Source organism: Stigmatopora argus, chromosome 1 (assembly GCF_051989625.1).
Source record: "Stigmatopora argus isolate UIUO_Sarg chromosome 1, RoL_Sarg_1.0, whole genome shotgun sequence".
NCBI lineage: Eukaryota > Metazoa > Chordata > Actinopteri > Syngnathiformes > Syngnathidae > Stigmatopora > Stigmatopora argus.
The window spans coordinates 16,753,621-16,781,053 of record NC_135387.1 but is presented as its reverse complement, the minus strand read 5'-3'; the positions used below and the strand labels follow the sequence as shown (position 1 = coordinate 16,781,053).

The following is a 27,433-nucleotide window of genomic DNA, read 5'->3' as shown; positions in this document are numbered from 1 at the left end:
ATCGCTTAAAATGGTCTATCCTGGTTGCCATGACAACTGGCCCAGAGATCGCCAGGACCACAGCTCACGCGTCGGTAAGACTAAGGAGAGAGAAAACAAACACAGAGGAGGTCTAACTGTATTTTCAATGTCTCTGTGCTAACATTTACAGCTTTTGTTGCTCAACTGCCACTCTGAGTTGTCTTGGTAACGCTGTGTAGAGGGCTAGATTGAATTACTGCAAATGGGGCCCTCGGCAGTGTTTTTCACCGAGCGTCGAAGTCCACGACATGAACTTACACTAGCCACGTCCTATCTTTTTTTTTTTTTATAGGGCGGGGGTTCCTTTTTTTAGTCGTCTCTTTGTCATTTTAGAAGATATGGAATATGGGGGAAGGGTTTCAGCAAGTTTTTCTTTGGTCTGCTCTGGGAGACGGAAGGTAAGTTGCATGTGAAATGCATGAAGAAAAACAGGTATGTGGTTCTGATATCCACACAAGACCAATTGCATAGAACTTGGCCCATTAGTCTCCAAACATTGCAAATATTTATGATCCATGCTGAATGTAATTCAAAATACTGCTGGCAAACATTGTAAACAAACAGTAGGGAAAAACAGATTATATTGCTTGGCATTATCAGTAACTATGAAACACTTTAGTATTTCAGTCAGATTTAAATTGAAAATATCTTGTATCATTTATTTACTACTCATATGTATTTTTAATTTGAAAAATGTAGTTTTTCAACATGAACATTTTTAGCTTGATGGACGTCACTGAAATGTGTATCAGCATTGATTACATCACCAAACTGGTAAGAAATTTAAGAAACAAAAAGAAAGTAAGAAAAAGAAAGCAATGTTATATGAAAGTAGTACCTGCAAATGATATGTTATTGACAGCAATAAACTTCAAATAAAATTCCCTGCCAGCCCTTCACAGTTCTGATGGATTGAACCTCTATCGCTCCTAGTCAGTGACGGCTAATGACGTAATTGTTAGAGTGCATTTACACTTTGAAAGAATCAAATCAAAATCTGCTGGAAACCAGTTATGAGCACATTTCACGGTAAAATTCAAAACACCACAGAATATGTTCAAAACTGATGCGGGCCAAGACACTAGATAAAGTGAGATTTGTCCTTTTACAACAGTGCAACATAACATTTATGGTCTTTTGTGTTGTCAGGTAACAGATGTGCCGTTTTACCACTAGGAAGAGCTAATTAGCGATCATGACTGCCCTGTTGAGACCTGGCATCAAGGTTTTAGGTGTGTTTGAGGACGCAGACAAGTTCCTAGAAGCTGGCGAGTTAGTGCGAGCTACAACCCTCTACATGTGTGCCTTCAGTTCTCATGCTGCAACTACTGTATCCCACATGCGCAAAATGGACGCGTCCGACCTCCAGGGGGTCATCTCGACTTTAGAAAGCTGGCTCGACTGTCACCAAGAGGCCCAGCCTTCAGAAGGCCCCAGTAAATGTTTGGTAGCAGTCTTTCTGTCCACGCTCTGCCCAAATAATCTGTCAGCCACCGTTTTCAAAATGGAGTCCCTCCTTCAGACTGGCGGGCATAGCTACGAAGAGATTTTTGCTCGCTGTACTGCCCTACTCGAAAGGACACAAAAGCCTAATCTGGACCCCGTATGTTGTGTGGCGCTCGAGATAACTCGCGCCCTGGCCTGCTTGTTGTCAGAGACCCACCGAGTGAAGGGTTTGAAGCTTTACTTGAACTCGTACAAGAGCAACAAATGTGAAACTGTCAAACTGGTAAAGAGCAGGCAAGCCTCTCAGATACCCCAAATAATAAAGGCCTTTACAGAGAAAATGCATCAATGGCATCCCTCCCGGATGCTGGACGGTGATCGTGAAAAGATCAAGAGGGACGGTGATCGTGAAAAGATCAAGAGGGACGGTGAACTGCTTAATAGTGAGGCATCTTCTTTACTGTTGGAGTTCCTGTTGGAGCTCTCACCAGATGATCAAGAAGTGCGTGAACTCGAGGCGGAACATTTATTTTTTGCAGGCCGATTCTGCGACAGCGCAGACGCGTATTCTGCTATTTTGCACATAGTCCACCACGCACCTGAAAAGCAAGCGCAGATCTTAATGAGTCGAGCCGCCGCCTTCTACTCAGCGGGTGGCCGGGTTGCCGAGACCTGCTTGGATCTTGGCAGAGCCTTCGATGTGCACCCCGCTTGCGCTCGCATGTATTTTCAAAAGCTCTTTGCTGATCTCGGTACAGGGGGGGCTGCTCGCAATCATCTTCGTCAACAGGCTGAAAAAGGTCTGGCCGCTTTCCGGGAAGTCATCCTTGTCCGAACAGACCTAAGATCCACAGAGGGAGTGGAACTTTTGGACCCCGTGATTGCTCAATTACGGACCCTTTGCCATTTGGAGTCTGACGGGGGAGGCCGAGAGCTACGGGTGCGACTTGCCGAATGCCTTCTTCTCAGGGGCGAACATAAGGAGGCGCTCTCAATCTGTAGCCAGCTGGTTGCTGCCAAGGATCAATTTAGCTATCAGAACACTGTGCAAGTTCTCTGTGGATATGCGCGACTTCTCACCGATGACCACAAGGGGGCGATAGAAGATTTCCAAGCTGTTATCGAACACAATGCCCCCCACCCACCCAGCTGTGTGAGGGCTCTCTGTGGCAGAGGTCTTTTGCGCATGACGGGGGGCTTCAACTATCTCACAGCACTCGACTATGTGACAGCCACCAGGTTGCACCCATTGGAGACGGCGTTGACTGTTCGCTGTTTGGTGCCGTGGAACCTCCGGAGTCTGCTCATGACTGTTCTACTGGAGCAGGGTCGGGTCATGATAGAAGGGGCCGGAGGCCTTCATCTGGCCTCATGTGACAACTCCATGCTGCATGCCAAATCAAAGCCGGATGAGCACAAAGCAGGGTATATTGTTCTCGTGTAAATTCATGTTCACGGTTAAAATTAACAACATTGTGAGCAGGCTTTCTTATTACTCCTTTAATATTTACTAAATTGTTCATTTACGGTACTATAAAGGTCATTAGGCATGTTAATGTAACCTATCATCACAAGTTAAAGGCGTCACTCTCCCATTGGTGTTCAATGATAGATCAAGTCACCAGTACGTACTTTCTTTATTGCATTGTATACATATATACAATGCTGGCTCAATTCCCGCTGGTGGCGGTATAATTGGGGGTGCGGATTTTGTCTCTCTGTGTGCCCTACGACTGACTGGCGACCAGTCTAGGGTGTAGTCTGCTTTTCGCCCGAAGACAGCTAGGTTAGTCTCCAGCAACCCCCGCAAACCTTTCAAGGATGGGCGGTATGGAAGATGAATGAATAAATGTACGTATATACAAAAGCTCGCTACTTAAAGTTAACTAATCTAACGCAATAAAACACAACATGCAAAGTGCAAACAATTTAGCAGGTGGACAATCAGGCAACCAATAGTTCTCATTGCTGACTCCCACACAACTTTGACAGGTCTCCCTCTGGTGTTCACTCCCTTGCTGTACTGCTAATTGACCTTCAACCAGGTGCTGATGGGCCTCAGATCCTGGCAGCAGATTCCTTGTACCAGCTAGGACGAGTGGAAGAGGCCTATCGCTTGCTGCTGCTCTCCAACGAGCCAACCGGTCCTCGGGCACCTGTCCTTGCCCGACTTGCCCTGCTGCAGCTGCACAGGGGCTTTCTCTATGACACCAATCAGGTGAAAGGGCTAGAAACATGTTATCTTTTCATTTGTCAAAGACTTGTCCTTTCGCCAATTTATTTGTCATCTATCTTTTCGGGCGTTCTTTTGCAAGTTGTTGGTAATTCTGCAGTTTCCTTAATTACTCCCACCTATAGTTACTGAAAAAGCTCATTCATTGTGGTGACACCAGCTGCTTGCGACCTTTGCTGGCGGTGGCAAAGCGGAAAGACCGAGCACTGCTGCAGGCACGCTGTCACTCTGCTGCCAAACGCATCCTGGAGGGCAACGCAGACGAAAGTGCAATCAGGGAAGCGGTGGCTTACTTCTCCATTGCCATTATCATCGCTGGTATACACACACAAAAGACATCCTGGTGTATGTTGGTGATGTGAGCAGGAACTGAGGAATTTCAACGTTTCCAGGTGGCGAGGCAACAGACTCTTTGTTGGAAAGAGGGAGATGTTATGCTTTGCTTGGTCAAAGAAAGACCGCCATATTCGATTTCAGTGCCATTCTTAAGGAGCACCCCAAACATGTAAAAGCACTCTGTGGAAGAGGCTTCACATACCTCTGGCTCAACCAGCAAAAGGTACAACTCACCCATGGACAATGTCGTTCACCTATTTTCTGTTCCAAAATAAATGAAGGGGCTTCAGAGTATGACTGGATGTTTACATGTATTTTTTTCTTACCATAGAATTAATATGATGAGTTATCTCAATTGTTTTTTCCTCTCCAAATGTTAACTTTTCTCTCCTAGAATATTGATTCCCTCTCTGCCAACATAAATTTTAGCCTTTCTTCCTGCTACAGGAATGCACTCAGGACATCTTGGCGGCACTGCAGATAAACACTGATGAGGTCACCAAAGACCTCCTGTCACTCAAGGACAGGGCACGCACACTGCTCTGTGATTGGCTGCATCAGTTCTGCAGGGGAAGCTTGTCGGATGTCCTCGTTGCTAATGCTGTCCCATGCCATGAGGAGCGGCTCAGGGAAGCTTCCATTATCTGTGCCGCTATGCTAAGGAATGACTGCGCAGGCCTCAGATGGCATCTCCTCTGTGTTGATATACTTTTAGCCAAAGGTGGGAGTCAGCCAATCTTCACCATTAAAAAAACAGCCATGTCTTACTTTAAACTGCCCTGCAAGGATTTGCTGATGTTCTGATCTGCTTCAGGTGAAGTGAAGACAGCAGCTGCCCACCTGTGCCAGGTGTTCGGCCAGGAGCCAAGAGACGCTGAGGCCCAGGCTAGGTTAGGAGTGGTGGAGGCTTGGCAGCACAGCTATCGCAGTGCAGCTGGCAGACTCAGTGAGCTCGCTGAGAAAGAGCCGTCATGTTTCGACCTCCTGTTGGCTCTCATCCCACTCAATCGAAGGAAACACTTAGCAAAGGTACGCCATTTGTGTTCATTCAGATTGATACGTGAGTTACTAGTTTTCAGAGCCAAGGCGATGTATTTAAGATTGGGTAAAAATTTTGCAAAATATTACCAGAATGTTTGGGAAGGGAAGTCAATTAGTGTCCCTCAAGGTACTACCTTAAAGCAGCGTGAATCGGAATAGATCAAAACACACTTTTTAAACACTTTAAAAAATAATCCTTTCAGCCTTGCAATATAATAAAAATCCAACAATGGTGGTTTGTAACTTTGGCAAGTTTAATTTCACATTATATTGGGGCTTTCTGTGATGGTTATATATTGTTATATATACTATGTATATTCCTATGGTAGGCAGCAGCAGAGGATGCCAGCAACATGTCTACCGATGGAAACTGGAATCGGGCCCTCCCTCTCTTGACGGTGGCAGTACAGGCCACAGACAAATACAATCTCCAATATCTTCGCCAGCGGGCTGCCTGCCTCGCACGACTTGGCTTACATGAGCGAACCATAGCCGACCTGGATCGAGTCATTCAGAAGCACGATGGATCGAACACCAGCTGCTCTGACGATTCCCAAGTGTGGGCAGAAGAGCTTTGTACCCGCGGTTGCAGCCTGGTGCTGTGTTCCAGGGAAGGACCTGCTCTGGAGGACTACAGTAGGGCCCTTCAGCTCCACAAGGAGCGTGCAATTCAATGTGTGGATGAAGGTCTAGGGAGGCTTCGTCTGACTGATTGCTTTTTGAAGGGAGCGCTGCAACACTACGGTGAGCAGAATCTCAGCAAAGCTTGGGCATTCATCGAGTGTGGCCTTGTTGTGGATGGGAACAATGCAGACCTGCGCCGACTGAGGGCAAAGGTCAAACGAGAAATAGCCAGCCCCTGTAATGTCAACTAATGAGGCCACAAAACAATTGATGAGCCAGTTTCGCAAGTTTGTAATTTGGGGTCTGTAAAAAAATTGCCATTAATTTTCTTGTTGTTGCGCCAATAAAAAAGGGCATACTAAACCTTTTACCATCATTGCTTAAAAGCCCGCAGCTCTGTATTGTATGAATAGGATTCTTTTTCTCATACAACTCAAACTCAAATGTAATTATATGTATGAGTTGGAATGTTATTGTTATTTTCCCCAGCATTTTATTGTTTTCTGCATTTTGTTGAACATTATTACATGTTAAATTAATCTAAAAAACAATAATCACGCCAAAAGACAACTACAACTTGATCAATGGATTTGTAAGTTTTAAATTTTCTTTGTTAAAAACTTAAAACATCTAGTATCAGTCTTGATGTAATTGTGCAGATTGATTTGTTTCTAGATATGGAAGCCAAACATCGTTTTTGTGATCTAAAACACAACATGAAGGTCACAAAACTTTATTTAATTCAAATTTGCCCAGAATGAATGATGTACAATTTTGAGCTACAAGAAAAGACAGTTCATATTCGTACTATTGGCAAGCAGCAAGTAATCACACACCATGCATCAGATACACAATCCTAAACGGTATATATATAGATATTAATTGATACACTGAAAGCAAGATGTGTTTAAAGGTAATTAAATTTAGTTTGATGTACTTTTTAGTTTGTCGATAAGATTCAATGTTGTCTATGCAGACACAGTAATATACTGGGGCTCCATGTTACCAAAGTAGGACTTCTCCCATTCACTCATGAGGTCAAAGTGCAGAGGGCGGTCACAGAAGGTGCAAGAAGCAGCTGCAGGGTTTCTTATCTTGAGTCCCACCTCATTCCACACGTCCAACAGTTTCTCTGTAAATGAGCCATTGTAGCCATTGTGAGGCTTGTCATCAGGTTAGCCTGTGGTAATACTCTAAATCAAGTTAATTGAATTTATGTCTTGCCGATTTATATGAAAAAGTTATCTCAGGGCATTCTTATGCTACATTGAGCAGCTCAAGAACCACACTTATGGATAAAAGAAAATTAACTGAGCTCCACATGAAATAGCACTTAACGAAGGAATTAAGAAAAACTCCCCCTACATCTTGAACAGATCCTAAGCTTGATCAGGCAACCGTTAGCCGTGTTGGGTGAAAATGAGCATTGGGACATAGGATAGACAGAGTGAAAACATGGTAGAGAGCTTGGGGTGGGACCAGACAACAATGGACGCGACAACCTCAACAACAGTAAAAGTCTGTAAATGGGACAAGAACTAGGACAATCCACCTTTAAAAAGGCACTCACCCACAAAGTACTCCATCATGGCAGGTTGGTGATGAGGAGACGGAGCCAGGCGCAGTAACTCCTCTCCACGGGGCACTGTAGGGTAATTGATGGCCTGCACATAGATGTTGTGTCTTTCCAGCAGAGTGTCGCACACCTTTGTGTTCAGCTCTGCATTGCCCACCTCCAGAAAGGGCAAACAAAGGAAACAAAAATGATTACCAATTATTTTTTTGACACTTACTGTAATTAGGCACGTCCTACACCAGGGGTGGCCAAGTTCGGTCCTTGAGAGCCCCTATCCAGTCTGTTTTCCATATCTCCCTCCTCTACCACGCCTGAATCAAATGATCAACTCATCTGCAAGCTGTCCAGAAGCTTCATACGGCTCCCGATTATATGATTCAGGTGTGTTGGTGGAGGGAGACATGGAAAACAGACTGGATAGGGGCACTCGAGGACCGGACTTGGCCACCCCTGTGACTTACACCGTGCTGTCTAAAGACAGATGGTGCTAGCCTGGCTAATCAGAATGATGTGGACAGGAAGCATACTGTTCATGGTACCACTGATTTGTGATTGTGACACATGATAATTTTATATTTTGTCGGCCATCTTCAATACCTGTATGGGGATAATGTGGCTGGGACAGTTGACCACAGGTAAGCCCTTGTCCATGAGCAGCTGCCTCATGTGTTTGACATTCCTCTGGTGGGCTCTGCGCAGAGACTGCCCTTCGGGACCCTTAAGGACCCGCACGGACTCCAGCGCTCCAGCCAGGACCATGGGTGGCAGCGCAGTGGTGAAAATGAAGCCAGCTGCAAAAGAACGCACCGTGTCCACCAGGGCGGCGCTGCTGGCGATGTAACCTCCCATGCAGCCGTACGCTTTGCCTGGAACAGCAGAATCTTGATCAGGTACGGAGACACATTTTGGCATTTTCCGTTTTCACTGAAGCAAGCCTTTGTTAATATGAATGTAAGTACATACACATGTTGTTTGATAATTGTTTTTATCATTAATTCAGGGCCAGCGGGCCTTTTGCTAAAAGTTGGAAGTTGCCTTAAAAGTCAAGACAATCTCTGATGTTGTTTTATCAGCAGAGCCGCAGCGGCAGCAGAGCCGGTGCCCTAATGATAACCTTCTAATTCCTGTGATGAGAGCGCCTCCTCTCCAGGCCCTTATGTGTGAGTTATCATAGCAATGTTGGTGCTATCACCATGACAGCCAGACCAAATGGTTGTGACTGTAACATTATCCCAGAGGAGAATGCTGCCAGTAAAAATGAATCAAAATAGAGAATATACGTGAAGGGGATCTTCACAACAGGGGCTCACCTAATGTCCCAGAAACAATATCAATCTTGTGCATTACATTGTCCCTCTCTCCCACTCCAGCTCCATGCGTTCCATACAGGCCGACAGCGTGAACTTCATCCACAAAAGTCAGAGCTCCGTAACGGTGAGATACATCACACAGCTCCTCTAAGGGACATATGCCGCCTGAAAACACGGGCCAGGAAAATAAAAGAGGAAATTAGAGACTCAAAAACCAAAGTTCAGATGATAAAGAACAATTTAATACTCATAGGCAAAATTTGGAGAATCTAAATTGTACTAATAAAGTACTCTTTTCCATTTAAACTGACAACTTGGTGCTTTACTACATTGATGCCATAAAGATAACAGCCATAAGAAATCAAAGGTTTCAGTTATGACATTCTTGCCCAGGTGGAATCTTCTCAATTTGTAGTCATAGTCGTGATGCAATTATCTCAGCAATTCAAGTGAAAATGCATTCAAGGCTGGAAGTGATTGTAATCCTCACCGTCCATTGAATGTACTGTCTCAAATGCCACTATTTTGGGTGTCTTTGGGTCTGAGCGCTGAAGAAGCTCCTCCAGGTGTTGACTATCATTGTGTCTAAAAATGAAGCGCTTGGATCCGCTGTTCCTGATGCCCTGAATCATCGAGGCGTGGTTTCCGGCATCAGAATATATTTCGCAGCCTGTCAGTGGGATAGCAAACACACTGTTAGATCTCTCTTTTTTTACACTTTGAGTTATTTGGACAATCCTGTCACTTCTACAGCTTTTCTCATGCCAGCTGACTTCTGGTGTGGCGTACACCTTCCAACTCACTTTTGCTTTTGTATTTTGACAAAAATGAGAAGAATTATAACGTTTTTTGCACAATTGCGTCTGCAAGATCAAAGCCCACAATCTTGAGTCACACCCCTGCCTCAGGATGCAGTAGGAGGCCAGACGCCAGTAAGAATGCATTGGGCATACGCGGAAAGCACTGCAGGTCATGCGTGACCATTACACTATAGTGCATGAAAAAGTACCGGTCAAACTTATACCTGGTAGCATTTTGGCCAAGGTGAAGAGGGTGGAGTCATTTGCCACAAAGCAAGACGAAAAGACCAGAGCCGCATCCTTCTGATGGAGTTCAGCGAGCTCCCTCTCCAGAGAGGCGTGGAAGTTGCTGGTGCCTGAAATGTTCCTGGTGCCTCCTGCTCCTGCACCGTGTCTCAACAAGGCGTCACTGAGGCGCAGTTACAAACGGAAACGTAGTATGAGCAACCTAAATTGCTTGACAGCCAATTGCTGGGCTTAATAAGAAGAATAACCTTTTTGTTTGTCTGTCGCTGTAATTCACACGAGACATACTGAGGCCCGAGGTTCGGTTTACCTGATGCCGCTTAGAACCTGGGGGTGCCTGCTCATCCCAAGATAGTCGTTGCTGCACCACACAGACACTTGGGAGCCCTCGCGGTTGGACACGGAGTAATCTTCCGCAAAAGGAAATGATGTGGCGCTCCTGTTCACTGTCTTAAAGACTCTGTAAGTATGGTCCTTCTTCTTCTCTGCGATCTTCTCAGAGAAGAAGTAGTCGTAATCATAGCTGGGTCCAACTATATAAAGAGGATTACAGTATTTTACGATGGCACAGCAAAGGCCAAATGATGCAAGTGGACAGTAATACGAAAAAGTACATGAATTCTCCATTCTGCAGCATAAGGTGGATTTCACGATCATCACCTCAATTTTTCAGTGTAAATTATATTTCTACTCAACTACTTCCTGAATACACACCCATGTTGTCTCTAAGGAGGTGAGTAATTGTGTTTTCTTGAGGGGATATGGGAAAAATTGACTCCTTTAAATCCTTCAACAGAGAAATCATATTACCTGCCAACACAGTAACCTTGTTACTTCAGTACAAATATTTTTCCAATTTCAATTTGAAAGATTTCTGCTGCTTCCTACCCTCTCGGACATCTTCTTGCACTTCAGGGCACGCTTGAACCATCCCAATGCGGGAAGTGACGAAAGGACAAGCCTTTGATACTGCCAGTTCCGCCACCTGAGGAGCTGTTTGCGCAAACATCCTTCTTTGATCCAGGGTCGAAAGTTGGCGACGGTCAGGACTGACAGGGCAGGAGCTCATTTCGCCCTTCCTTGTGAGTGACCCTCCAATGCAGACCTGACGTGTAATTATGGGACATTGATTGGCCAGAGACAGCAATGGACCTGACCTCCTCAAAGCTGGCTTTGTGGCCGACTTGAAAAAGGGGCAATGGTGAAGGAAGGCTGCCATGGTGAGACAGCGGTTCCTGCTCTGAACAAAAAAATATACATATTTTTGTTAAATATCAACTCAGTGCCTCCAATAATATATTATTATATTCCTTACACACATATACATAGAATTTGTATTCCTAATCAATGTATAATTGCAGTCAAATAGCCAAGAAATAGCAAAACTCTGCTTTATGAACACTTAAAGTGCGTCTTCAGGGTGGGGCTTATCTGCCCACCGCAGCCGCTCCGGTGATGGTGGTGCACGTCATCAGCCCTGGTTCCTATAATCCACCAAAAAAACACTTCTTTTCCCTCATGACTCTATTTTACTATAATGATCTTATACTTTCCCATCCCACACAGGTATTTTTACATCGTGTTCACTATTGTGGATGTTGCACTCTATTTTAAGCATGATGATTACAAATATTTTGCCTGTTTGTGTAACCAAGTGAATAAGTTATATAAAAAAAATACTGATAATAATGATATTGTGGCTACAACCCTATAATGTTAACTCATTTATTAACACAAATTTTGATATTGTATTGTTCTTTCTTAATATCTGGATGCATCGTCATTGGCTTGAGATATTCAATATTCAATTTGCTGGCCTGGGTTAAAATGATAAGGTTATTCTTGGGATCTGACGCCTCCTGCTGTGGTAAGATATCAATCTTGATAATTCCCTGCCAAAGGAGGGGCTTACCACAAAAAAGGGTCTAAAATAATTTGCACTTGCTTCCAATTTTGGCATAAATATGAATTAATAGTACTAGTAATGTAGCCTATCATTGTTTTAGTGGTTAACAATTACATTTTAATTTACTATCATATTCAAACCACACAGTCATTATAGACTTTCATGAAAGAATAAAATAAAGTACATTCCGCAATGTTTGATAACATTTGCAATAACAAAAAAAATCATTACGAGCCTGTCCAGGTTAAGCCCTGCTATGTTGCTTAAAATTTCATAAATGTTTATCATCACGAAAAATAATGATTCTGCCCTCTTTCACCTTGTTACAACTTGTCAATACTCTGATATATTTTGACATAGAACACCTGTGATCTGAAAGAAGGTAAACACATACACATTTATAAAAAAATGAAGCCAGCAGAAGATTTTTCCTGAATTTATAAACTATGTTCTGACCCACACGATAGCGAAAGACCAACAGAGCACACTAAAAATGCCAGAAAAAAAAGTTGAGACTCACCTGTTGACCTGCACTGAGGACGAACTTCAAAAGAGCAAGTAGGCAGATGATCCGAAGAGTCAGCACATTTATTGGTGTATTAAGCAATCAGCCTCCACTTGTCCAACTTGTCAATGTGGGTGGGTGGGTTCTAAAGATGATGACATACCCCAGTTGCTGTACATCATACATTCACACACACATGCACTGGATAACATATCAAGGGCTGTTTGTAATTACATGCCTCATCACCTACAATTTAACTAAAAATAGGCACGCATAGGTTTAAAAAGAATTCTATATGTAATTTTAGTATGATGCATATTAAAATATTCAACAACTAATGAACAATCTGCATCAAAAAGAGAGAAATATTTGACAATATGAAAAACTATCTCCTACGTGATAGTGTTGTTTTTTTAAATAGGTTTAATAAAACTGTAACTGAAATGAATAATTTCAGTAATAAGAAAACACCTCAACGTAATGCTTGTAGACATGCATTTTACTCAAGGAAAATTAAATAAAACAATTGTTGGTTATTTACAATAACTTCTAAATGTACTTCATTGGACAGAGAAGTGAGCAGTAATGGAGACAGGGTAGTAAGTTAGCGTATTTTTATGCAAAAAATGTACAAGATATACACATACAATTGCGTGACTATTGACTATCATTATGTATTCTCATTTGAAATTTAATTATTATAGTTATGGTTTGGAGATGGCGCTGTTCACGCGGGAGCCAGTGGGAGTAGCTCTGTACACTCTTATGATTTTTGTGTTTTACAGCCCTTCTATCTTTTTTTTAAAATTACATTTTAATATTTCTTGATACATCCCTTTTTACTTTACTTTGTACTTTATACTTTTTACTTTAATGTTTTTACAACTTTCCTTGTTCAGTTAGCCTGGCTTCTCTCGGCTACTTCTTTTTTTGGAACCATTCAGCCATGCCTACGCTGTCACACACATGGGACTAACTGTTACAATACGCAGCAGAAGAAGCAACACCTCAGTGCCGCCGGAGTTTCGGAGCTGGACAAACGTGCCGGCAGGAGAGGCAACGCTTCTGACCAACCATTCCATCGTGGGATAAGATGGAAGAGCTGTCGGCGCTTACCAGCAACGGAGTCGAGGAGTTCTGCACTGCTGCTGTTTTCTTCAGCTCCAGACTACTGAGGAACTGTGCGGATAAGCTTGGAAGAGTGACTCTGCATATTCTCTACCTCGGTCACAGTCTGCAGAAGTTCCCCATCTCGTGGAAGACTTCCTGTGTGTGGTTCCAGTTTTTGTCCAACTTTACGTCTTTTTGAGTCTATCCGTTTTTGCTACCGAAACTCGTAGCTCGTTTTGTGTTTTTGCTGCTTTTCTGTCTTAATGATTTGGTGATTCTTAATGATCCCATTGACTTTGATTTGCTTTGTACTTTGTGCTTTTTGCTTTTGCTTTGTTGTTCTGCGGGCTATGACTGTACTGTCTAACTTATAACTATGCCTTTTCTTGCTACTGTCACAATGAAATTTCCCGAATACGGGATGAATAAAGTTATCCAATCCAATCCAATAAAAAATCATCACACACGATAAAGGTCTTGCGAATATTTGGCTGCACCAAATACAAACTTCCTACTGTGTTCTTTAGTGTAGCCCATTGAGCATTTATATAAGTCACAGTCCAGGTTATCTATTCTAAAAATTAGGTTATTTTTCTTATTATGCATCCATTGTTCTTAATGATAGTTATTGTTTCAATCACTGGTCGATTAAATTATTTGAACAAAACATTTGTGAATCCAAAAAGAACATGAGGTTTACTAACAAACACTAGCTAATTAATTGATAAGAAATGTAAAAACCTAAACATATAGCAAATATAATAATATTCTTCATTATTAACTCCACACGTAAATAATAACATCCAGGGAGATTAATGAATAGACTTTGATCACCCATTGCGGCCACCAGAGGGCGCATTGTTTCCAGATTCCGTTCAGTTTGACGGAGTCTGAACTGCGCAGGCGTGAAGCGCATCTTCTCCTTCCATCTCGCCTTGCCAGCGGACCTCCATCCACTCATCATCCAAGGACCCAGCGACCCGTCATTCCATTCATCCCTCCATTCATAGCGTACAAGGTGCACTTGAACGGGCAAGCGTAAGGATGCTGTCGTGTACAGAGATGATCACGATGTGTTTGCAATCAGCCAAACAGCAACATCTCAGCAAACAGCAGCAGCCGGAGTGTGACCACAACCACAACCGGACCGCATCGCTTTTTCACGATGTAAGCGCACATATGGCTTATTGATGCTTTTTTAAAAATTATTATTTTTATTCAATTTTTAATAGTTTGCATGTCGCTATTAATAGGTGACAATATAAAAAGAAGGTAGAGGTTTATGCTGCACCTTATGAAAATAGAAAATCCAATCAGATTTCATTCAAGTACAGATAAAGCACAGCTGCCCTGTTATGCAAGAAAGGCTGTGCGTTGACATTGCTTTGCATATGTGAAGGGAATGTCACATATAAACTATTAATTTCAGTACCATTACATGCATAGGCTGCTTTTACTGTCTAAAACGTGGTTCAAGATATTCCCAAAGAATGTACCAGCAAAACCAAGAAGAATCTTCTGGACTACGTCTGTTGTGCTACTGGCCTGTGCTGGATTTTTTGGGTTTTTTGGGGGGGGCACTGTCATTTTTCTTTCCACCCTGTCCATTTGTTACAAAATGAAAAATGTGCATGTGAAAGGCTGCATATTGACTACTGTATGTCAAAAAATCTGTGGCTGTCTTTCTGTTGATGTACCTATGTGATGATGCGGGGTGTCCAAGCTATGGCTCGCTGCCCAGTTTCTTTGGTCTGCAGTAAAAGATGAAAATCTCAATTAATATGGTCCGCAAAAGAATTTTAAATACAGCCTACATTCTATTCTAACACTATATGAAGATATTCACTTAGATAGTGCCTTTTTCATCAGTTCAGGGGTCATAACTTGTTTCGCCTAACTTTGGTGCGGGCAGGCGCGGGCTCAATTCCCGCTGGTGGCGGTATGATTAGGAGTGCGGATGGTCGTTTGATTCTCTCTGTGCCCTGCGACTGACTGGCGACCAGTCTAGGGTGTAGTCTGCCTTTCGCCCAAAGACAGCTGGGTTAAGCTCCAATAACCCCCGCAACCCTTTTAAATATATATATATATATATATATATATATATATATATATATATATATATATATATATATATATATATATATATATATATATAATCGTGATTATTCACATAATTAATTTCCGATGACTCTTTCTTATACCTTTTAAATGCAAACATAATGATACATTTTACAATAACATTATACATCAGGTTTATTTTGTTGCTTGTAGCCCTATATTCCAGTCTCCCTGGTCTCAGGTTGCACTTTCTTATTACACTCCTCTTTCTTTTGCTTGAAGATTTAGACTCATTAGTAATTTGGTTGCTCTTTGTGTGTGCTCTCCTGACACTTGACTCTCCATCTCCGAGAAGTGCATTGCACTCTCATTTCTCCATAGAGACATCAAATTGGGCTTTTTCGATGCTGCCATACTCTCTGCTTTCCTGCTTATTTGTTTGTTTGTTTTTTAATTGGTCTCAGTCTGTAAAAATGCATTCAGGGTCTCATGGAGGGAACAGCAGTGTTATTTTTTTACTCTTAAGTGTTTTATAAGATATTCATAATCTCTATAGGAAGCACAAAAAACGGTCTAAAGTTGTTGATGTTGCTTATTTCTATCTCTTTGTCTTCAAAAATTAATTGGAAAACTTGCTATTGGCTTCCTTATAGTATAAAAGCTTACATTGGTTTTTTCAAGGTTTCAATGAGTGAGAGTAATGCAACTGCCTCCAGGTATCATAACATTATCATCTAAATGTGTTTCGCTATTTTCCTTATTTCAAAATTGGGCGGCCCGACGGCTGAGTGGTTAGTGTTTCGTCTCATAGTGGGGAACCTGGGTTCAAATCCAGGTTGGTCCACCTGTGTGGAGTTTGCATGTTCTCCCTGGGTCTGCATGAGTTTTCTCTGAGTGCTCCGGTTTCCGCCCACATTCCAAAGACATGCATGGTAGGCTGCTTGGACACTCTAAATTTCCCCTAGGTATGAGAGTGAGCATGAATGGTTGTTTGCTCCTCGTGCCCTGCAATTGGCTGGCCACCAATTCAGGTTGTCCCCCGCCTCTAACCCGAAGTCAGCTGGGATAGACTCCAGCACACTCCGTGACCGTAGTGAGGATTAAGTGTTTCAGAAAATGAGATGAGTTTCTTTATTTATGTTCTTACTTTTTTTTCATTTTACTGAAGAAGTATCCATCAGAGATTCGTGCCTCTGGTGTAGGGGACGTGATGGGCCGGCCTAATTTTTCCCCATGTTGAAGCCTTATTGAAAATAATCAGCATTTTTCTGCATTATTTCAAATTTGGCGGGCTTGTTAACAACAATCTTCATTGACGTAATCAAATAATTAATGGATGATGACTTCCACTGGAGTGACTTTCTAAAAGCAGCAGACCGATTACGTCATTCCTGTAAGCAAAGAACAGGAAATTGCGGCTACACTGCCTCACCTTAATTGGACATTTCGGGGTTTGGTGGCTTTTTATGGATAACGCACCAAGTCGTACAGCTCAAATGACCTCAGACTGGTTTTCTGAATATGCCAAGGAGTTTGCTGTATTCAAATGGCCTCCACAGTTGAGTGTTTTTGTTTAACTCAAGTGACTAATATGTAAGATTGTGGGTAAATTGAGACAAGATTATCTCTATTTTAATTTCTGACATTTTTATAACACTTCTGTTTGTGGTTGTAAACTTTGTCTTTTTGGCTTACTTAGCAAAAAGTAGCACAAAATTTAGGGTAAGACTCATTTATATACATCACTGTTTTTCTTATCAGCATCTTGAACAAAATCTTCTCCTTTTTTGCAGATATTTCGCCGGGCGGACAAAAATGGTGAGTAGGAGAAAAATGGACGAAAATTGGTTTGCATTCTTCGCGGTAATTAGTTTTTTTAGATTTGGTTAGAGTTCATTGAAATAACCAAAAAGACGTGTTCATTTTTTTTAGACACCTGCACTCCCAGATTGTCAATTTACCTAAAGGCTTTCATTTCATTTGAATTCATTGAAGGCTGAAACACGTGTTAGATTTTAGCGCCTTTTTAATCTTCACAATAGCAAATCCTCCTCTGGGGAAGACGGCATCATTGAGCAGAGGATGGGAAAAGAACAGGTCTGACAAAAAGGGAAATGTTGTCTCCCATAAGCTTCTATTCATGCTTGCATCTCCATGTAATCACATTCAGAATGCTAAATGGCGAGTGATTTGTGCCTTAAGTCTTCTTGGGAGGATATTTTTGTTACATAAGAGGCCTCTTGTTAATGGTTCCACATTGTTATGATGAGCAGCACAGATTTTACCCTTGAGGGAGGATACAGATGCGTTGAGCAGCACAGATTTTACCCTTGAGGGAGGATACAGATGCGTTGAGTATCATGAATAAACAGTTTCTGTGTGCATGTGTGTGTGTTCGTTCAAATGATACATTATCACTTTCATAAACTAAAAAGCGACTTTGAAATTGGCCCTAAAACAATGTATTAAGTTTGGTGGCTCAAGTTTTTTTTCTTCCAAATGAAGGGTTCCACCAAAGTATAGTCTTTGAATTGTACTCAATTACAAATAAAAAATGTATTTTTGTGTCGATTATAGAATGCAAAAATAGTAAGCGTAAACAGATTAGATACATTAGATCAAATTCAAATTTGTATAGAAGTTGTGCTTGGAAAATTCATTTTGAATTCACTCTAACTATGATATATAATCCATTACCCACATTTCTGACACCTCAAGTCTGTTTACTCATTGCTTCATTCCTTTCATGGTTGCCCGCTGTGTGGAACAGAGGGAAGATTAAACAACAAAGTGCTTTAGCTTATTTGTGCAAGCTATCTTCACTGCGCAGATTGTGTGCAGAGTCTGTGAGAAGTCGAGAAAGAGATGCCTGCTCCCACTGAGTGGGCTTCCCATCATTTTCTACATAACAGGAGGTGTTTTGATAGACACCAACCCAAACGTGCATAATTCTCATACTCGAGCTCACATTAGCACAATCAAAATAATGAAGACAATTGCCAAAGTGAACATTTTATGAGCCAATTGATGGAGAATTGTGACTCCGAGTCACAAGATTGATGGATACAATAACAGCCAGGGTCAATGGGTCTGCCAGCACATTCAATTTGTGTTGCCAATTCTGGAGAGAAGAAAAAACCTGCAGAATGAGTCACATCCAATTTACACCTACGTCTTGTGGCATTAAATTCAGAAAAGGACCTTAACCTTAAAGATGAAGAAATTCAAAGCATATTGTTTGGAGTTTTTTCCCCCCGCTGAACACAAGTTAGATGCTGTAGCAAGCTGAGTCAGTCTGCAGTTCAGGAATTTGACATGAAAACTTGATTCTAAGCCTTCGATGTGGAAAATTGTGTATTCTTTGGCTCGTGCGACTTATATTCAGAAAAATACGATGTACTTGAATTGTCGGCCAATCTCGTTATGGAGTGTAAGTTGGGAGCTGGAGAGACCTACTGCGATGCTCTTACGCTGCCTTTTAGCTATTCACTTTGTGTCCATTCAATTTCGTCTATTGAAGATACCAAAGTAAACAGAGTTTTCCTGAATGTGCTGCACAATTAACTAAGAAGCTTACGGTCACATTGTCACAAACATATGTGCTTTCAGATGATGGAAAGCTGTCCATTGAGGAATTCCAGTCATACTTCAGTGACGGGGTCCTTACAGACGAGGAGATGCAGGAGCTTTATCGCTCCATCGACAGACAGAATGCAGAGTGAGCTCCTCTTACTTCCACCAGTTGTACCTGCACAGCATTTTCACATTCACTAATTGAAAATTATATCCAGGATGCACAAGCATTCCTCCTGGCATTAAAATTAAAAAATAATAATTTCAAGCACGTTTGAGGAGCCCATTGATGAAAAATGGTTGCATGAGAATAGATGATACATCCAATTTCAGAGTAGTCTCTGAACATTTACCTGCCTAACTTTAAAACATCTGTGGCTTGTCATAATCTAGTTATATCAAATTCAAAACTTTTCTTTTATGGGGTAAAAATTATCAATATAACAAGTGAACATTCTCCAATACTACTTAGTTTCCACTGTGCAAAAAAAAAAAATCAATGCTAAGTTAAAGCCAATAAATTACGCCAGTGCACTCAGTTTCCATCTCTTTTTTTTGTCTTGACATGGTGTTTCTTCATAGGAACATGGACATTGAAAAACTCTCAGGTAAGTTAATTTTTTGGTATTTCTAAACCTACAAATCTTAATTTACTCTTCTCATACCTTGTAGTACTTGTTTTTCAACATTCAGTATCAGTAGGTTATATGCACATGCATGTCCCTTTCCTAGATTACTTCAGTCCACATGTGGGGGAGTATGTCAACGTACTGTCTGCGCTTGAGAAGCTAAATGTGGCTATTTTAAAAGCAATGGATAAAACGAAAGAGGTGGGTGAAATCACCGTGTGCGACTAATTTACTTTGACTACTGAAAAGACAAAGGCATAAGATAAGATCCGCAATTGAACATTGGTATCTATACCAGAGCAAGTGTGCCCTGCAAAGTTGGATTTTAGACAGGGTTTTGGACGGGTTTGTACCCTATTCACAGACTTTATTCTGTTTCCTTCAAATGCTAGTCCTCTATTTGACAGGGGGAGAATCTGGTTTGCTCAGTGGAAGATTGCCGCACACTTGGTCTGTAGAGGTGTAGCAGACCTGCAGGGCAGTCTTCAAGAGCACAGCTCATCAAATTCAAAAACAGCCGCAGCGCTAGCTGTGCTGGTAAAAAAGAAGAAGAAAAAAAAACCAACATTGTGATGTGATTTTACACAATGAAGGCCATGCAAGGTTGCAGTGAAAGAATGAGAATAGTAGATATGAAATAAACAGGCTATAATATTTTGCAACTCTAACCTGAAAAACAAGGATTTAATAATAAAAGAAAGGCTTCCTGTGATGGATTGCCACAGCTGTAAAGGTTAAAGCTTTTTCTGTCCCTGCCGTTTTTGAGTTTAGTGTGCTTTATCTCACAGCTGCAAAGTAGATTTTTGTGATTTATGTTCTAGATGTCAGTTAGATAAGTGTTGAAGAAACGCTGTAATATAAACTATGTTCCATATTTTTGTACTTTAAGACGCATTGTATTATAAAGCACAGCATCAATGAACAAGTTTGTTTTCATTGATAAATGCAGTACAGTGATGCTTTAATGTTTATTATCATTTGTTCCTTGTCTTTTAACATCTACTATACATTTCTTTTGACCCTAATTACCATGCAGGATTATCAGGGTTCGTCTGTGCTGGGCCAGTTTGTAACTCGCTTCCTGCTTAAGGAGACTTCCAGCCAGCTGCAGTCCCTGCAGTCCTCACTAGACTGCGCTATGGAAGCTGTCCATGACCAAGGCTGCGCAGGGAGGATGTCAGTGAGAAAGCCCGAGGACCTCCCTATCCAGAAGGTAACCAAACGGCCGGGCCGACGAATCCAGAAGAACATGTGTCTCTCGCCAACAGACCCTTACTCTGGGATGCTGACCACGGGTAGGTCCGTCCCACCATTAAAAATGTTCAATAGAAGGATGCTGGCGATCACAGGCATATTTACATGTTTAACTGTTGATGGTGGTGTACAGGGGTCAGTGTGGAGTCTGATTACCACTGGGGCTCCCAGGTTGATCAATTGGAACAGCTCATAGACAAGCTGGATTGTGAGGTTTGTATAAAATGTGTCAAGCCCTGTGTACATATTTTGTGTCAATGCAAGAGAAACTCAAATTAGATACTGGTGAGGGGCAATTTAGTAAATCACACAGATCATAGTTTCAAAAACCTCACATCCATCCCACCAATAATACATCCAGGACTGACCCACGACATATATATATATATATATATATATATATATATATATATATATATATATATATATATATATATATATATATATATATATTTATATACATATAGATGCCTAAAAAAATTCAGGAACATTTTGAGAACAGTTAGTTGGCTAAAACAATACCTTAACATGCTATTTACACCATTACTTTTTAATATCCAAGTTGAATAAAGGGAATAATGCGAGACATGTTCCAAAATCAAAAACAAATGTACAAACAGTGACTTTGATACACTGATCTTACGGCAAGTGACTAATTGTCCTGTCGAATGTAATGTCATGTGAGGCCCAGATTTTCAATGTCATGTCCCATGACTAGAAATATACTTGCTGCTATTTGGATTAAGGCATTTTCTTATCTTTGCAATGTGAGAAGGGTTTTGTAAGAAGCATTTCTTTTAATTTGAATCTCTAAGAGCAAAATATTTATATCTGGCTGTCGTGATTGTGTTGCTGCTTGTGCCTGACTCACCTAGAATACTTCCTTTTCTTTTCCTACTTAAAAGAGTCCACATCTTGAACCTCTCAAAGAGGACACGCTGGCAGGGACGTACAAGTCGGTGAGTCAGCCTCTGCTCAATGTTTTTACATGAAATGCCTGAAGCAAAAACAATTTTGATGATTCCTTTTAGAGCATTGCTACCTTGCAATGTGGTAATGTAGATATGTGTTGTTGCCCTTCAGACCTAAAATTCTCTCTATATCTAATATGTATTGCTAACATATTGCATCATGCAATTAAAATATTTGCCTGCTTCCCACGTAGAACATATTGCTGGTTCAAAGACAAATGTCTGTGAAGGAGCGTGATGTGGAACAATTCCAGCATGCTCTTAAGACCTACACAGAGGCCAGCAGTGGACAGCAAAGCAACCTACAGTCTGTTCCTTTATGAACGTCACCATCCTAATTTATAATTGCGGCAGTGTTTTCTTATGGGTGCTTGTCTTTCTTGTCATTTTTCCCTTTTCAGCATTTCAGTCCAAAACCTGCCTGACAGATCGTGCTTCATCATGTACGAATTTTGGCAGGATCGTCTCTCCTGGATGAGGTGAGGTGCAAAAACACACATTTTCAAATGTCAACTCGGTAGTGCAAAAAAAAAAAAGATGGTTCTGTTGAAAGGGAAGGTCAACCTGTCTCATTTGTTTCTTTCCTCTCAGCTTCTTGCAGTCATCCATCAGTAAGACTTTCCAGCGGGGCATTATTGACTCACTGGAGGAGCAAGAGATTGTCTCCACCATGCTTCTCCCAGGTAATTCAAAACAAATGACACTTAAATGGACAGAGAAGACCTGCAGGCTTTTGGCCCTACTGTTCTATGCCAGTAACAATTCCTATATATAATAATTTACATTGGAAAAATCTCACAATTTACCTATAGAACATATACTGTACATTGTTTATAGTGCACAGAAAACAAATACATTTACATTTAGTTTAATTTGAACCGTTTTTCAACAATTGGGTGGAAAATATACTTTAGCAAATGCATCCAACTGACATTTTAAAGTGTGGAGAAATGTCATGTTTCCTGTAATTATTGTGAATTATCTTTGTCTTTATCAGCTTCCTGGTGGATTATGAACAACAACTGACAGCGAAACACTTCGTCAGATCAGCACATATGAAAAAAGGGGGTTATTGTATATTGCTCTCTTATTTAAATTCCGATTTTGCTTAAGGTTTGATAGCAAGAAGAGGTGTGCTTCTCGTTACATGAAACGGAATAAAAAGACTTGAATGGAATGTATTGCAATATTTTATGGAGCCATCTGTATCTGAGGCGATACTGATGTGGCACTTTTCTTACTCCAGTTTTATTCGAAGCACAAGCGTTTGTGAGGGGGAAAAATGCATGATTTCTTATACTTAGCTTTGTTATCTTAAATTTGAAATAGATTCAACATCAATGCCGCAACACTAGACGATTCCTCACTTTTTCTGACAACAACTAAACGAGCATATAACATGTTAACTTGATTTCTTTGTGACTTCTTTGTGATGTGGTGCACTGTTGTCTCCTGAACAAGCTTGCATATTTTTGCTGCTCGATAAAAACCTCCTCTAGTCCGATGTAGACTAGTATTAAAAATATTGATATTCCTAAATTGGTCCGCCTCCAAACTTCTCCGTGTCACTTTTGCACTTTAGTAAACCAGGAAATACCTGTGTTTGTTCAGAAATACATATTTATTGTAGATGTAAATGTATTTTCAATTGTATTTTCCCCTTGAATAGAAGACGATCAGCAAATTAAGCCACACTAAACATCTAATGCCAGTGTCTTACATTTGCAATGTATAATTGTGCTGGCTCGGGCACGCACGAAAATGGAGTTCATACTTTTGAAGCAGGAAATGTTCTCTGTGGCGATGCTAGTGAATTAAAGTCTTATCGTGTAGTCGTCAGACGTAACTATAGTACGGTTGAAGACAACGTAAGTTCATGTACAGTGCTATGGTTAGTCCCTATTGAATGTGGCAAGTGTTCTAATGGTCCATGCATGAGGTATTCTTCATATAAAAAACAATTAACGCAAGGACCGATTGCTCCATCCTCTCCTGTAGCAATAATGTGAACTTTGGTAAGTGTTTGTGTTATATTTGTTTTTGGCATGCAATAAAGTTAATGACATGCGCAAAAGTGTTTACTGCTCACTTCATTATCTTCTAGGACAGATGTTTCTTGACGTGTGTGTCAGTTTGTTCAAATATAAAGAAAGGTTGAAAAAGTCATTCATTCATTTTCTGAACCGCTGTGCGAGGAAACCCGAGTATCCGGATAAAACCCACGCAAGCCCGGGGAGACGATGCAAACTCCACAGAGGAAGGATCGAACCCCTTGATGTCAGAACCGACGTGCTATCCACTCGTCGGCTGCCTGGTTGAAAAAGACATATACATACAATTAAAAATGTGTTGTCATGCGCTTGAATTCTAAATACACGACGCTGACTGACTTCATGTTGCTGTAATAATAACAATACATAATAATAAAAATCTGTGCGTATTTGAGGGGTCCTAAAAAAGTTCACACTGAAGTTTGAGAAATACGATTTCAGAATTATTGAAGAAAAATGAGTTGTCATGTGCTTGAATTCTAAATACACGACGCTGACTGACTTCATGTTGCTGTAATAATAACAATACATAATGATAAAAATCAGTACGTATTTGGGGGCTCCTAAAAAAGTTCATGCTGAAGTTTGAGAAATACAATTTCAGAATTATTAAAGAATGACAACTTTTAAAGCCAATCACAAACTAGACTTCCCCAATTTAAGTTTGTTTATTGACGTTTTACTAATGCAACAAGTATTCTTAATAATGTATGATGGTAACAACATGCTCAGCATTAAAAGACCAATGTTATATGCATATTGCAGTTGGCCTCATCAAATATCCATGCATCATGCAAAGATTCTGCACCCTCTCTCGGATCATTTGTATATTTTTTACATCTGTGTAGTATTGCTTTAGATTTATGCGACACATTTGTTTACATTCGCAACTAACAAGCTCCCACAATGCAAAGCGGTTGCTGTAACACTCAAATCTAAGCATTTTGGTTTAGAAAATAAACGTATGTAACAAGAAGCAAATGCGATGAAATAAAATTGTGTAACAGATATGAAGAATACAGAAATATACACTATGGATTTGACACCGATGCTTAAAGTCGTGTCAAGATACCCCTTTGATATAAGCTCGTGACGACGCACGTACTTTCCGGTGGGAGGAAGCTCATTGTAGAGGTCACGTGCTGAGTGCTCGTCACTCCACCTATCACCTCGGGGAAGGTCTGAGACAAGAGCCAATTGCCGTCCTAGCAGGGCGTCACCTGATTCGGGTGAGCGAGTCAACAGAAAATACTGGTCTATGTGCAGTCGTAGCAGGAGAAGCTAGAGGGCGCTCCTTCAAGCGCCACTAGTGGATGTGGCTCACAACTGACTTGGAAGGGCTCGCGGCTGGCAAATGAGTTCGATGTATGAGGTGGAGCACGCCTCCAAAACCCAATTCAGACTACTCTCCTCCCACCGTTTTACATTTTTATTCTTGTTTGGCGACATTTTTGCGTCACAACAATGTATATATACAATTATGTATATAGCTATTTTTAATGCATATTTGAGGTTTCATTAGAAAATATTTTCAAACTAGCTTTTTTTAAAGTACACGCACTATTGTCTATTATAGTTTTAGATAACCCGCGACACTAGTGAGGATAATGCGGTTCAGAAAATGAATGAATGAGTTTAGATCATGAATGGCACTGACATAAAATGGCCGACAAGTTTGGCTAACTGTCCTCTGTTCCTCTCTCTGTGGATTCCTCCTTTCCCACAATCCATTTCGGTTTGAATCTTGAGTTCTAGTACGTTTCTCAAAAAGCTCCAAATGTAGTTTTGGCCCAACGAAGGCATATATATCCTTGTAGTTTTTCTTACGTGTGTTTAAGATACCACAAACCAACTCAAGTCAAACAGGAAAAAAAACATGTTAACAAACCCTTACTAAAATGTATATTTCATATCCTGTCTATTTAAACCGTGTGACCAACGGTTTAACATTGGGCAGACGTGAAACTTGCAATCTGAGCTACCAACTGAGAACTTGTTTCTCCACTGTGCTCAGGGGAAAGTCCCCGGACACAATGCAGAGAGTGCACCGTGTAATGCGGCAGTTGGTTCAATACGGCGTTTGGGCTGAGATGTTCACTTCGAATGGAGCTCGCCACTGTTGTTCCATGCATTGTCTTAGTCAAAGACATGCAAGTGTGTTGACAGAACGGGGCTTAATCTACGGATGTCCACTTTTGCTTGTCATTTGAATAAATAATTGAATTGTTAGAAAACAATTGTCATCTCATTTTCTGAACTGCTTTATCCTCACTAAAGTCGCGGGGGGTGCTGGAGCCTACGCCAACTGATTTTCGCGCCAGAGGCGGGGGACACCCTGAATTGGTGGCCAGCCAATCGCAGGGCAAAGGAGACAAACAACCATTCATGCTCATATCTAGGGGCAATTTAGAGTGTCCAATCAGCCCACCATGCATGTCTTTGGAATGTGGGAGGAAACCGGAGTACCCAGAGAAAACCCACACAGGCCCAGGGAGAACGTGCAAATGCCACACAGATGGACCGAACTGGATTTGAATCCAGGTCTCTCAATGTGAAGCTGATGAGCTAACCACTCAGCCGCCAGGCCGCCCAATTTAGAAAAGTTAAAATCATAATCATAAATTAAAAATATCTTGATTCAATTCTTATATATTTCATGCTACTTAAGCTTGACTAACAAAAACATGCATCAATGGCTTGATCTCTAATATTTTTTCTTGTCTTTGAAACGTTTCTGTTTTATGTATTTTGAGTATTAATATCATAACCATATACGTATTCTCACCCTCTTGCTACTGTCAGAATGAAATTTTCCAAATACGGGATGAATAAAGTTATCCAATCAAATCCAATAAAATAGGCGGCCCTAAATCAGAGGACTCCAAACTGATCCCAGAGGCCTGCTGTAGGTGCAGGTTTTGGCTCCAACTGATCCAACACAATTAATTTAACCAATGAGGTTTCTGCTGAAAAAATAAGCACCTGACTGAAATCCACTGATTGCACATCTAGGCTACCAGATTGGTGGAAAGGTTTCCTCTTACAGGTTGGAACGAAGGCCTGCACCCACTGCGTCCCTTTCTGGAATAGTTTGGGGACCACTGGTCTAAATACTTATTCTTCAAAATTGTTTCTTATTGTCATATTACCGGCATTTTAGACTGGAAGAGGGTGCGCCTACACTCGTCAACAGACGTCATATTTGTGTAGCTTTGTCATTAGCTGTGTCTCATTTCAAGAGCCGCACCCTATTTGAAGGGAGGAAACTTGAACGTTGGCGCTTCTGGGAATGCGCGAAACTCAGTTAGGGGTGGGCAAACCGGTCCTCGGGGGCCGCTGTGGGTGCAGGTTTTTGTTCCAACCGATCCAACACAAACAGTTTAACCAATGAGGTTTCTGCTGAAACTAGAAGCACCAGACTGCAATTCACTGATTGGACTTGTAATATAGCAGTTTGGTGGAAAGGTTTCCTCTTATAAGTTGGACCCACAATAAATTGGAATAATTTGCCCATCCCTGCACGAAAGGGTAAGACCATCCCATTTGGTTACTGAGGAGTATCTTCCCCCCGCCACCCCCCAAAATTAAAAGCGTTTAATTCAATTGAATTCAAAATTTTCTACTTGTGCCCTGCGATCGGCTGGCCACCACTTCAGGTGGTCCCCCCGCCTCTGGCCCGAAGTCAGCTGGGATAGGCTCCAGCACCCCCTGCAACCCTAGTGAGGATAAAGCGGTTCAGAAAA

General features: G+C 41.3%; 3 protein-coding genes across 3 annotated transcripts; 2 read left to right on the top strand and 1 right to left on the bottom strand.

The window, feature by feature from the left end:
* Positions 1-42: 42 nt before the first annotated feature.
* On the top strand, positions 43-6,077 carry ttc34 (tetratricopeptide repeat domain 34). Its single transcript, XM_077604161.1, has 8 exons — positions 43-419; positions 1,171-2,892; positions 3,460-3,685; positions 3,826-4,018; positions 4,093-4,259; positions 4,484-4,757; positions 4,851-5,065; positions 5,407-6,077. The coding sequence occupies exons 2-8, from the start codon at positions 1,217-1,219 to the stop codon at positions 5,950-5,952; spliced, it is 3,297 nt and encodes a 1,098-aa protein (XP_077460287.1). The 5' UTR covers positions 43-419; positions 1,171-1,216; the 3' UTR covers positions 5,953-6,077.
* A 341-nt stretch (positions 6,078-6,418) lies between these two features.
* Positions 6,419-12,189, bottom strand: alas2 (aminolevulinate, delta-, synthase 2). Its single transcript, XM_077604162.1, has 10 exons — positions 12,060-12,189; positions 10,522-10,873; positions 10,348-10,443; positions 9,944-10,166; positions 9,612-9,796; positions 9,078-9,257; positions 8,588-8,752; positions 7,875-8,143; positions 7,272-7,434; positions 6,419-6,833 (listed from the first exon to the last, which is right to left on the bottom strand). Exons 2-10 carry the CDS (start codon positions 10,850-10,852, stop codon positions 6,670-6,672), a joined length of 1,776 nt encoding a protein of 591 aa, XP_077460288.1. The 5' UTR covers positions 10,853-10,873; positions 12,060-12,189; the 3' UTR covers positions 6,419-6,669.
* Positions 12,190-14,054: 1,865 nt separating this feature from the next.
* On the top strand, positions 14,055-23,045 carry necab3 (N-terminal EF-hand calcium binding protein 3). Its single transcript, XM_077612408.1, has 12 exons — positions 14,055-14,321; positions 17,006-17,030; positions 18,822-18,930; positions 19,368-19,393; positions 19,518-19,615; positions 20,451-20,709; positions 20,802-20,881; positions 21,574-21,627; positions 21,834-21,946; positions 22,041-22,118; positions 22,231-22,322; positions 22,637-23,045. The coding sequence occupies exons 1-12, from the start codon at positions 14,199-14,201 to the stop codon at positions 22,663-22,665; spliced, it is 1,086 nt and encodes a 361-aa protein (XP_077468534.1). The 5' UTR covers positions 14,055-14,198; the 3' UTR covers positions 22,666-23,045.
* The last annotated feature ends 4,388 nt before the right edge of the window (positions 23,046-27,433 follow it).

Bases quoted from the DNA above. Each gene is read 5' to 3' on its own strand.
- ttc34 (XM_077604161.1), top strand. From the start codon at position 1,217: ATGACTGCCCTGTTGAGACCTGGCATCAAGGTTTTAGGTGTGTTTGAG. The intron at 2,893-3,459 runs GTATATTGTTCT...CAACTTTGACAG, and splicing joins CCGGATGAGCACAAAGCAGG to GTCTCCCTCTGGTGTTCACT. The intron at 4,019-4,092 runs GTATACACACAC...CAACGTTTCCAG, and splicing joins CATTGCCATTATCATCGCTG to GTGGCGAGGCAACAGACTCT.
- alas2 (XM_077604162.1), bottom strand. From the start codon at position 10,852: ATGGCAGCCTTCCTTCACCATTGCCCCTTTTTCAAGTCGGCCACAAAG. The intron at 9,797-9,943 runs GTAAACCGAACC...ACTGCGCCTCAG, and splicing joins CAGGTTCTAAGCGGCATCAG to TGACGCCTTGTTGAGACACG. The intron at 8,144-8,587 runs GTGAGCCCCTGT...CTGCTGTTCCAG, and splicing joins TATTGTTTCTGGGACATTAG to GCAAAGCGTACGGCTGCATG.
- necab3 (XM_077612408.1), top strand. From the start codon at position 14,199: ATGCTGTCGTGTACAGAGATGATCACGATGTGTTTGCAATCAGCCAAA. The intron at 20,882-21,573 runs GTTTGTATAAAA...CCTACTTAAAAG, and splicing joins TAGACAAGCTGGATTGTGAG to AGTCCACATCTTGAACCTCT. The intron at 21,947-22,040 runs GTCTGTTCCTTT...TTCCCTTTTCAG, and splicing joins GGACAGCAAAGCAACCTACA to CATTTCAGTCCAAAACCTGC.